This window comes from Aspergillus caelatus (assembly GCF_009193585.1).
Source record: "Aspergillus caelatus strain CBS 763.97 unplaced genomic scaffold BDV27scaffold_488, whole genome shotgun sequence".
NCBI lineage: Eukaryota > Fungi > Ascomycota > Eurotiomycetes > Eurotiales > Aspergillaceae > Aspergillus > Aspergillus caelatus.
Genome location: NW_022475751.1, coordinates 1 through 11067, shown reverse-complemented (window position 1 = coordinate 11067; position 11067 = coordinate 1). Strand labels below are relative to the sequence as shown.

The following is an 11067-nucleotide window of genomic DNA, read 5'->3' as shown; positions in this document are numbered from 1 at the left end:
AAAAAAAAAAAAAAAAGAAAAAAAGAAAAAGAGGTATAATTACCTTCCACCGTCATTACCCATCTTTCCTCACGGTTTACACTAGAAGAAATCAGGATCTTGGAAATACAGTCTCGAGTAAAGTAAAATGAACTTCTATCGGGCAATTTCGCCACTTTGATAACGACGGCTGACTAAGAGAGGATCCATCCCGCCCCAGATTTAGTTTAGTCTAGTCTAGAATCGCATACAAGCTAAAGGTGGCCAGAAGCTCTCTCCGCATTTGTATACAACGTTTTGTTCGGTTCACCCGCATTGGCGCGATAAAAAGCTCAATGCTCCCAGCATGATACTGCCTCAGGGATCGTTGTTCTTCGTGAGCTTGGCAGCATGCTCGACCGCCGTGGTTGCGGCGAGTAACGACGGCTCCGCACGTCCTCGGGGTGTAGGGCCCGAATGTGAGTTGTTGTTCTTTTATTGTTTGCTTGGGTGGTTGGAGTGTGGTTTGGACTGGTGTTGCTGTTTTGATCGTGGCGGTGTACTGCCAGGGATTTATTGCTGTGCCCTTGCTGGATTATATTGGATATACAGTGCTAACATGGTAGTGTTGTTGATTGACTAGTCGCGAAGTTCTACAAGGACACCGACACATTCACCTGCATCTCGCACCCGGCTATCAAGGTCCCCTTTTCCGCCGTCAATGATGACTACTGTGATTGTCCGGATGGGAGTGATGAGCCCGGCACTTCGGCCTGTGCCCATTTGTCCCGTAATTCACCGTTGACGGTCGCTGATCGTCCCGGGAATAACGACCTCGACTTGACGCTGTCTCTGCCCGGGTTCTACTGCAAGAATAAGGGCCACAAGCCTTCTTATGTGCCCTTCCAGCGAGTCAATGATGGGATCTGTGACTATGATCTATGCTGTGATGGAAGCGACGAGTGGGCTCGTGTCGGGGGCACAAAGTGCGAGGACAAGTGCAAGGAGATTGGCAAGGAGTTTCGGAAGAAGGAGGAGAAGAGACAGAAGTCGATGACGACTGCACTGAAGAAGAAGAAGGAACTTCTTACCATCGCTGGAAGACAGCAGAAGGAACTCGAGGAGAACATTAATAGATTGGAGATTGAAATTCAGGGCCAGGAGATCAAGCTTAAGGATTTGGAGGCTGATCTGGAGGAGATTGAGAAGCAGGAACGGAGCAAGGTGGTGACGGGTAAGAAGGCAGGCAAGGTCAATGTGCTCGCTCAGGTGGCCAAGGGCCGAGTTGAAGAGCTCAGAACCGCCTTGGCTGAGGTCCGTAAGGAGAGGGATGAGACTCGCTCTCGCGTCAAGGAGCTCGAGGAGATTCTCTCCAAGTTCAAGGTCGAATATAACCCTAACTTTAACGACGAAGGTGTCAAGCGCGCTGTGCGCAGCTGGGAGGAATATGCTGCCAGAGGCACCTCTGAAGGTCTGGAGAACGCCGCCCGTGACCGTGATTTGGATGAGATCGCCAAGCCTGATGATGACAAGTCTGGTGTCAACTGGGAGCAATGGGAGAATGAAGAGGATGGATGTGAAGCTAATCTTGGTATGTGTTTTGGTTGTATAGTTTTGATTGTAGAGACTAACTGTAATCTAGTCTACCAGCTGGCAGCTTACCTTCCTCCGTCTCTTGTGAACTTCATTGAGGACAAGGTTCTCACCATCCGTGGTTTCCTCGAGAAGAACGGCGTCTTGCCTACGAAAGACGAGGGCTCCGCCTCTGAGTCCAAGGCAGTTACTGAGGCCCGTGACGCCGTCAATGCAGTTCGCAAGTCCATCGAAGACTTGAAGAACCAGGTAAAGGACCACAAGGAGGACCTTGATACGGACTACGGTGTGGGATCCATCTTCCGCGCTCTGAAGGGCGTCTGTATCCAAAAGGATGCCGGAGAGTACACGTACGAACACTGCTTCTTGGATCAGACTAAACAGATCCCCAAGAAGGGAGGATCAACGGCACGCATGGGCAACTTTGTTCGCATTGGATCCGTCACCATTGATGAGCTCAACGAGTCTGGTGAGATCGTCCCCGAGGAGAGAATATCTCTTGAGTACGCCAAGGGACAGACCTGCTGGAACGGCCCTGCTCGGTCCACAAGTGTTGTCTTGCAGTGTGGCGAGGAGAACGAGATCCTGAAGATTGCGGAAGACGAGAAGTGCGTCTATTCGATGCTCGTCAACACCCCTGCCGTGTGCCCAGGAGGAGAGGAAGACGTCCATGCAGGCTCGGGCCGCAAGGATGAACTGTGATGTGACATGCTAGCATTACATATATATACCGAATTTCTTTTTTCAAGCATAGCTGTCTTTCCTTTTCTGTTTTAGCCCTTGCGTCTAGCCTACCTCTTGCCGCTTTGTACTCATTGAATAGACCTCTGCATGTCCTAGGCAGATTAAAGATAGAGAAATAGCGTGAGCGAGGTAGCTTCAATGAAATGCTTACTCTAGAGTGACGCTTCTGTCCCTGTTGTCGGGCTTCTCTTGGGCTAGCTATCTTAAGCTTTCTATTGGAGTGTGGTTCGTTATATCTTCATATATAGCAGTAAGATCTGCTAAGCCTCCATTGATTTGCCGAAGTTAGAAGACCCAAGCGTTAAATAGCCAAGTGAAAAGAAAAGCAGAAGGTTGATTCGGCCTAATTCACACAAGACTACAGTTCCTAAAATCAGGTTATTGAGCGAATAGTTAGACGAAGTAATAAACTGCCTATAGCAAAATTAAAGGGAGTCAGTAGACGAAGATTAACGTGCAAAAGCAATTATACCTCGATGATGCACACTTCTCTCAGAGATCGTTGAGTAAGGTGTTTGAGGCCGAAGACGGTTCTAAGCGGTTCCTGAAAATATGAAGTCGTGAACCTCTGGAACCTCTCCATATAGCGATGCAGCTTATACAGCATGCCAACCTGGCGTTCTCTCCACGACGATCATTGAATACACTTACCGTTGCCATCAGCATACAGCGATTCAAGGAGTGAAGCCGATAGCGATCAAAACATCAGTTTGGGAGACACGCCCATGGTGATGATAGTGGGGGGGAGGGGAAGAGATGATCGCCCAGCTGGGCTACTTTGCAACAACACGTTCCCATGAAGTTACCCAGGAAATGCCAATTAGCGACCAGGAAACGGGGTTTCTGAGTGGATCAAGCAACAACTCGGCAACCGATCTAAGGATTCGCTTAACTGCGCCCTGTATATGATTGAATCGGATTGGGTTGCTAGGGTGGGGTTGAGATCGAAGACTCCCCCAAAGCTGAGACCCGCAGCTGATTGTCCAATCGTCTTGTGGTCCATGGTTTTTTTCAGCTCGTCTAATATACGCGGAACTAGGGAGTATGTAACTAGGTACGTACTGCTCGAGTCTACAGTACGATGACCTTGATTGTGGGGCGTCTAGAACCGATAGATATTTAAACCTTCTCGAAACCCTGCTACGTGAGGGTTACAATCAGGAAACTAATCACTCTTTGTTGGACCATCCCTAACTGAACTCGGCTATTACTCTAGAAGCCTTTGAGACTATCATGGCGGACGGCGACATCCAACCCCTTGTGATTGACACTGGGTATATAGCCTTTCCGTTTTCATTCTCATGCGGGGGCATTATCTGGATTTAATCAAGTCAACTAATTTCTCATACAGATCTGGCTTCTTCAAATCTGGGTTTGCTGGTGATGATGCTCCACGCTCAGTGATCTGTATGGCTTCCCTAGAGTGCCTTTTTAGATCCTAAATGCCCCGACATCCCAAATATTTTACTAGGGACAAAAGGAAAAAAAAAAAAAGAAAACAAAAAAGAAAAAGAAAGAAAAAAGAAAATCGCGCTGACGCTACTCGCATAGCTTCCGTGGTTGGCAATCCTGCTGTCAATCGACCGTATCAGCGCGGCATCGTAACCAACTGGGACGACATGGAGACAATCTGTCGCAACATCTTTTACAATGAGCTCCACGTCGCTACGGAAGAGCATCCTGTTGTAATGTCAGAAGCCATAGGCAACCCACGGCAGAATCGGGAAAGGATGACCCAAATGTTGTTTGAAACGTTCAATAACCCAGCGATATACCTTGCAAGCCAACCGGTCTTGTCTCTATACGCATCTGGTCTTCAGACTGGTGTTGTGATTGAATCCGGCGATGGTGTGACCCAGATCGTACCAATTCACGAGAACGTCACTTCCCCCAATACCTTCTCCAAGATTGATGATCTAGCTGGCATCGACATAACCGACTACCTTGCGAACACTCTGAACTGCGAAGACCAGATAGCCAAGGAAATCAAAGAGAATTGCTGCCATGTTGCATTGGACTTTGACTCTGAGCTTGATGCTAGCGAGAATCAGAGCTTTCACTTGCCTGATGGACAGCAGATCACCTTAGGGACCCAGCGTTTTTGTGCGCCAGAAGCGCTATTCCAGCCTGACAAGATCCTTTCCATTGACCGACCGGGCATCCATCAAGTTGTACATGATGCAATTCAGAAATTTGATTCCCATGTGCAAGCGCAGCTGTACCGCAACATTGTTCCGGTGAGTCGCCGATATCTACGCAGCTTACAGAACCAGCCCTTTTCTATAGTAGACGCAACTGACCCATCTCACTTGATTCTAGGCTGGCGGTTCAACCCTTTTCCCTGGCTTCATCGACCGCCTTGGAAAGGAAATATTTGATCTTGCTCCCTCAGCAAACCCGAACATTATCACTCCAAAGGATCAACAATACTCGGCCTGGGTTGGAGGGAGTATTCTTGCATCGTTGTCTACATTTCAAAACCTTTGGGTTTCGAAGCAGGAATATGACGACGAGGGGCCTTCTGTTGTGCATAAGAAGTGTTACTAGTGACATTGTAAGAGTTTTAAGTTACGTTTGATGCATCTCAGGTCTACAAATCTTAAAATCTAACTAAGTAGGATGATGCGTAAATGCTGAATAATAAAAAACTATGGAGTAGATAAGCATAGTTCTCTGTTGATCACAGGACTAAATATGGAAATTTACCCCAAATAAAGTGTATACAAATCATATGTAGAGCAAGTATAAAGCACATGGCATACACTATTTATAGTACTTAGGGTCGGGTATGTTCTAGCATAAGACTAGCGTCCCCCAGCCCCGGGGTAGCGCTCCGGTAGATCCCCTGGCAACCTCGGAATTACCGCAGCCTAGGGAAGCCCTTGACCATCGGCTAACCTAGTTAGTTGCTAGGGGGCTAAGAAGCATCCAGCATTTTAATACTTTTCTCAAAAGATCTATTCATCATAATGAGTCGAAACTCGTGGAGCATTCGTTTCCCTTCCATAGTCCGAACTTTGCCTCGACCACGCTCTTCGTCCCCTATCTCACTATATCCCTATCAACGAGCAAGGTCACTCCACAGAACAGGTATGCTCTTATCGACATGGGCATCTACGCCACGAGAATTTTCAACTTTGGGATTCGAGCTGCTTGATGTATCGTTTAAAAGTCGAAGAAGAGACATTGCCCCCATATTCTCCTGAAAAGTACTATCCGGTCCAACAGGGAGAGGTTTTCAACGACCGGTACCAAGTGCTAGCCAAGTTAGGCTATGGAGTAACCTCGACCGTTTGCTTTGCCCGTGACTTGGTGTAAGTTCAATTTAGAAAACTACCTGCGGCAAGGTCGAGCCATCCTCAGCCCTGAGGATTTAAGTGAATCTACATATGTTGTACTGAAAATTTACGTGTTGGGTCAAAAAAGGGAGCATGAACTGAACGTTTATAAGCACATTGACTCTGTGGAAACGGATCATCCTGGCAGGAAGTTCATTCGCAAAATACTTGGTCACTTTTACGTGCAGGGCCCTAGCGGCCGTCATATTTGTCTAGTTCAGGAACCACTTGGGATGAATGCGAATGAACTGCTGCGACACATCCCAGGCCGGACAATGACACTCGAGAGTATGAAATCTGCCATCACCGTCAACTCCTTGGGTGTCTTGGACTTCTTGCATTCTGTGGCTCGCCTCATCCATACCGGTACTGTCTGCCTTCTCCAGTACCCCTCTAAAGCGTAGAACGATGGAACTAAGGTCGAAAAGACATCCAGCTGAAAAATTTACTTGTTCCTACACCTTCATCCTCTGCACTTGCGGATTTTGAAGAGCGTGAAATAAAAGCTCCTGCAGCGAGGAAGATCGTTAAAGATCGGACAATCTATACAACCTCGCGTTTTCATGCAGGAGACGGACTCCCTTTGCTAGGTGATTTCGGAGAAGCCCGATTTGGTGACCAGGACAACAGTGGAGATATTATGCCAGACTACTACCGTGCCTGCCCCGGAAGTTATCTTAAAATCGAACTGGGACTACAAGGTAGATATATGGAGCATTGCCATGGTCGTAAGTACTTGTTGCCGGCTGGGCCTATTCTGTTTATGAATTGATCAGTTGCTAATCATATTTCCAAAGGCCTGGGATATTGTCAGCTCTCAAACCCTCATCAGGGGTGAAACTAGAGATGGCATCTTTGATGACAGAGTCCACATTGCGGAACTGGTGGCGCTGCTCGGCCCTCCGCCACGGGAGTTCCTCGAAAAGAGAGACCTGAGTTTGGTATTCTGGGTTCAATCTGGTCAATGGAAAAACTTGGTCCCAATTCCTGACCGAACTCTTGAAAATCTGGCTGTCAACATTCAAAGCGAGGACGTGGAGGGTTTCTTGCGGTGGTTGCGACTTGCCTTGCAGTGGAACCCCGAAAACCACCCAACAGCCCTAGAGCTCCTGATGGACCCATGGCTGATGAAGGGGCTCAATCTGAAGAAAAAAGAACCCAAGGGCTCCGAGGAAAAGTCTAAGACTTAGAATCTAATATAATGTATAATAAAAAGAAATAGCAAATTCCCTGCTCCTTTTACTCATCGTCATGATGGCCCAAACCCCGGTCTTACCTCGTAGGGTGCTACCCTTGATTAGCTTGTCTATGGTGCATTCAGCTGTAGGTTTGGGGAACCTTGTGGATGCTCATATCACTGAGTGCGTTACCTGTGGGCTCTTATACCGCGATCGAACGGTTGTCCATGATCCCCCCATATGTAGCGATTCTTGGAGATTTGCTACCTCGTGCGTTGTCCACAGCCCAATACCTATATTGACTATGTTCAAATAAAGATCACCCATATTGGATGGTACGTGGAAATGATCCTCTCAAGCGATGACTATGCGGTAACATCGTTCTATGCCTTGCCACCAGAAATGGCTACAGCGAGAGTGGCTTATAAATTATTGATATTATTTTTGCTTCATAGAGCAGCTCCACAGTCCGCGCACACACATCTCTACACGGATCATACACCACACAGAATCTTCTGTTCTGCTTTAATGAACAATAGCTCATGACGCATATCTCGAGCTTAAAGATAGTTCTACCCTGAAAGGTCAAGCGACACACCTCTCTGCCATGGCCTCAATTATGCAAAGACAATGATATTTGATGTACTAACCAAGTCTTGGTTCCTTATTTAAGTACTAGATAACTTGGGTAGTCATTTACATCCCATTGGCCGGTAACGGCTTCCGACCGATAACAGTCCACCTCGTAAAAGCCCAGTATGAGCCCTGCTGTGTCTCCCGAGCTACCGCGGGAATGATGTGGTTCAACTTCTCGCCGACGGCCGCGTTCTGCGTCTTGCGCGAAATCAGTTCATGGATGATGAGGTTGCATTCATGTTTTGCAAATGCCAAATGCGGCGGTGGCTCTTTCACATCTGACTCTACTCCCTCCATTCCGATTTCCTGGAAATATCTGGGCAGTTTAGGAACCCAGGTCGGGCGAAGTCGGCCATCTTGTCCTTGGCCTATCTGGATTAGCTCGGTAAGGGCTTCGATCTTGTTTTCCGGGTCAGATTTTTCGATGCGGAAAGACGACACATCGGGCTCTCCCCATTGGATGTAGCCACCTGGTTCTATATGAAGAAGTGAGTGAGTTAGCTGATAGGGTCCGACTGCGAGAGTATAGGTGAGGGGAGGTGATAGGGGCGCTATACTGAGCAATTGATAAAGATTGCGGATGAACTGCTCGACTTGGTCATCCTCAAGAACAAAGGAGAAATTCCGGATATGCACTATGTCATATAGACCTTGGAGGTCCGGGGGAGTATCTCCGAGAATGTTGTACTCTCGGAGGTTCACATTTGGAGGCAGCAACTCCTGCGGCGGAGTGGCGTCAAACGAAACGTCAAGGCCTTCCAAGAACACAGTGCTGGGCAGTCGACGGGCTTGGTCTGTCAGCCAGACTCTATTATAAGCGTTAGTGCTTGTTTTTACAAAGGAGAAGGTCGAGACCTGTCTAACCCGGTGCCAGTGCCTATGTCGGCGATTCTTAGGGTTGGGCTGTTTGTTGGGATAATAGGATGGATGTGATACCCAAACAACTCTATCCAGAGATAGTGCTGTAGGTTAATGCTGTTCTCTCATTGGTCAATAATAGTGAGCCAATATAGCAGCAAATGATGAGTATGTGAGATACAGACCGGTTGTTATCCAGAAAATCACGGGTGAATACATAGTCCATAGCGGGATGGACTTAGGTGCCGCTGTTAATGAAGTGTTCAAGAACGGAGATTTTGGCTAGATTAGGGGGATTAGAGGGGTAGATCTAAGAAGAACTAGTGTGGCATTGGGCTATCGGAGCTGAAATCATTTATAAAATGAAGCTTCAACTCATCATGATAATCGCTTACGCCTTTCTAACCCCGGTACCAACACCAGCGTACCATAATAAGGACGTACCACTTAGCGGTCACTCTAATGATCCGCCATACACCGTTAACTGTGATAAATTGCTCCAGCAGGAGACTCTGTAGCACATATATGATTTCCATCAACCCAGAGATTTGATGTTAGCGCGGTAAAGAACTCGAACCCTGTATTCGACCTAAGAGATCAATATGTCGGTACTCAACATCCAAAAAAGTAGTGCAATTGCGCTGGGTTTGGTATCCCACTGGGGCTTCTTTGTGCACGGCGAGCTTGACCTAGGAGCAGCCAATATCGCTCGCTTTCACCTCTTGGGAACAAGCCTACTCATTTTCGCAAAAGTCAGGCTAGAGAGCGTCCCGATCCAAGATGCCCTTAGGGGGACTGTCACTCTGCTTTCATTATACGCCGGAACGCTGTTCTTCAGCATCCTCGTTTTCCGATTATTCTGGTCTCCGTTGAATCATATCCAAGGCCCTCTGTCGCTGCGCCTGACCAAGTTGACACACGTCTGGAAGCAGGCTCGCTTCAGGAACTGCGAAGTTCTTCATGAACTTCACAAGCAGTATGGAGATATTGTGCGCACCGGTAATTAAATAAAAGACAAGACCTGAATCTGCCAGTCAAGCTGCTCACTCCCCGACCAGGTCCGAATGAGGTCACATTGTTCGGCACGGAAGCATATTACAAAGTCCATGGGAAGGATTCTGAATGCGGTAGAGCCGCGTATTATGATCTGCTACACCCTATGGTATCCTTGGACACCACGCGTGATCCGGCTGTCCATGCTTACAGACGCAAGATATGGGATCAAGCATTCAGCATGAGGGGTACGTCTGTTGAGTGCTAGATACTACAATTCACCGCATTAATTTGGCACATATAGCACTGGAAAGACTAGAGCCTTTGGTCTACGAAAAAGCTGATTTGCTGGTCCAACAGCTACGGAATCAGAACCAGAGTCCCGTGAACATCTCCGCGTGGCTTGAATATTACACCTTCGATCTAATGGGCGAGTTTGGACTGACAATCAAATTCAAGAACCTCGAGCGAGCTGGACCACACCCAATCCTCACCATCTATCATATGGCTCACCGCAGACTGGGACCCTTTGCCGCTGCACCATGGATCAAGCATCTTATGATGGTGGATCCCCTACATTGAACGGATGAAATATTACAGACAGTTCATGGACTGGGCGGCTACGGAGCTGCAGCGAAACATCAAAGCAGGTCCTTCCTTGTCAAAGCATTTTCTATCTCGAGACTGACTTTCTCAAATGCAGGAGGTAAGCGAGGATCGGACGGATATTATCGGCTATGTCCTCGAAGACGCCAAAGCAACTGGCGGAGTAGCAGCAAATTGGAACTTTGTACTAGGAGACTTCGTCCTCGTCCTAGTAGCAGGCAGGTCTGTAAACGCTTTTCCCCTTTAAACAACTCACCAGGAATGAATATCTTCTAATCGCATAACAGCGACCCTATGCGTCAGGTCCTCTCCAACATGTTATATTACTTGTTGCGCAACCCGCAACACCTGCAGCAGATCCGTGACGAGCTCTCCTCTATCCACATCCGAGACTACAAAGCTCTACAGCAGCTACCGCATCTGACTGCGTGTATTTACGAAACATTACGGCTCAATCCTGCAGTGCCCTCGTCCGGACTGCGCCAGAGCCCCCCGGAAGGGCTAGTGGTTGCGGACAAGTTCATTCCCGGGGGAACAACGATTGCGGTGCCGCAATTACAGCCTATCCAGAGGTTAGTTTTTTCTTGCGCCTGGGTCGCTCGGAGATTGTATTCATGGTGCTGACTTTACATTAGACGAACGGAACTTTGTAAGCCCCAACGAGTGGATCCCAGAGAGGTTCTCTACTCGGTCTCACTTAATTCTCGATAAACAGGCATTTGTGCCGTGGAGTACTGGTCGGTCGTTCCCCGTGAGACATAATTTCCCCTTGGGGGGGGGGGGGCTCTTACTAACTGATGTGAGCAGGCAAGTACGCGTGTCTGGGGAAGAACCTGAGTTTGATAGAAATCCGTGTGGCTGCTGCTTTGATCCTCACCGAGTTTGATTTCGAATTTGCCCCGGGTGAAGATGGACAACGTATGTTTAGTGAGGCGATTGACTATTTTACTACTAGTCCAGGGCCACTTCATCTGGTTTTCAAAGATCGGGTGGTGAAATAGGTACGCTACTGCTCTTTGAACTGTCGTACTTGGAAGGTTGCCATGTACTGCTACACGACTATTATTTTTTGAAGTCGGGAATTTAGCTGCGAATTGATAAATGTAGTGACATGAGAAAGATACGCAAGAAATTCATAATTTTTTTATTTTTTTATTTTTTTT

At 47.7% G+C, this 11067-nt stretch overlaps 5 protein-coding genes across 5 annotated transcripts; 4 read left to right on the top strand and 1 right to left on the bottom strand.

Moving 5' to 3' along the window:
• Positions 1-249: 249 nt before the first annotated feature.
• On the top strand, positions 250-2516 carry BDV27DRAFT_89183 (putative protein kinase C substrate). Its single transcript, XM_032077888.1, has 3 exons — positions 250-437; positions 602-1549; positions 1601-2516. Exons 1-3 carry the CDS (start codon positions 326-328, stop codon positions 2251-2253), a joined length of 1713 nt encoding a protein of 570 aa, XP_031920394.1. The 5' UTR covers positions 250-325; the 3' UTR covers positions 2254-2516.
• A 953-nt stretch (positions 2517-3469) lies between these two features.
• Positions 3470-4842, top strand: BDV27DRAFT_170673 (actin family; the record flags this gene model as incomplete). The annotated part of the gene is made up of 4 exons (XM_032075375.1): positions 3470-3569; positions 3647-3702; positions 3847-4532; positions 4615-4842. Exons 1-4 carry the CDS (start codon positions 3529-3531, stop codon positions 4840-4842), a joined length of 1011 nt encoding a protein of 336 aa, XP_031920393.1. The 5' UTR covers positions 3470-3528.
• A 521-nt stretch (positions 4843-5363) lies between these two features.
• On the top strand, positions 5364-6823 carry BDV27DRAFT_170671 (kinase-like domain-containing protein; the record flags this gene model as incomplete). The annotated part of the gene is made up of 5 exons (XM_032075374.1): positions 5364-5609; positions 5674-5999; positions 6062-6262; positions 6306-6361; positions 6431-6823. Exons 1-5 carry the CDS (start codon positions 5452-5454, stop codon positions 6821-6823), a joined length of 1134 nt encoding a protein of 377 aa, XP_031920392.1. The 5' UTR covers positions 5364-5451.
• Positions 6824-7507: 684 nt separating this feature from the next.
• On the bottom strand, positions 7508-8531 carry BDV27DRAFT_151425 (class I SAM-dependent methyltransferase; the record flags this gene model as incomplete). The annotated part of the gene is made up of 4 exons (XM_032071357.1): positions 7508-7923; positions 8005-8255; positions 8312-8422; positions 8491-8531. 4 exons carry the CDS (start codon positions 8529-8531, stop codon positions 7508-7510), a joined length of 819 nt encoding a protein of 272 aa, XP_031920391.1.
• Positions 8532-8907: 376 nt separating this feature from the next.
• BDV27DRAFT_151424 (cytochrome P450) lies at positions 8908-10905 on the top strand (the record flags this gene model as incomplete). Its single annotated transcript, XM_032071356.1, has 8 exons — positions 8908-9304; positions 9364-9546; positions 9603-9862; positions 9903-9944; positions 10002-10126; positions 10192-10476; positions 10559-10641; positions 10712-10905. 8 exons carry the CDS (start codon positions 8908-8910, stop codon positions 10903-10905), a joined length of 1569 nt encoding a protein of 522 aa, XP_031920390.1.
• Positions 10906-11067: the final 162 nt, after the last annotated feature.

What these genes read in the sequence shown, in the direction of transcription:
- BDV27DRAFT_89183 (XM_032077888.1), top strand. Translation starts at nt 326, where the DNA reads ATGATACTGCCTCAGGGATCGTTGTTCTTCGTGAGCTTGGCAGCATGC. An exon ending in TCGGGGTGTAGGGCCCGAAT is followed by an intron (nt 438 to 601) that starts GTGAGTTGTTGT and finishes TTGATTGACTAG; the next exon opens with TCGCGAAGTTCTACAAGGAC. An exon ending in TGGATGTGAAGCTAATCTTG is followed by an intron (nt 1,550 to 1,600) that starts GTATGTGTTTTG and finishes ACTGTAATCTAG; the next exon opens with TCTACCAGCTGGCAGCTTAC.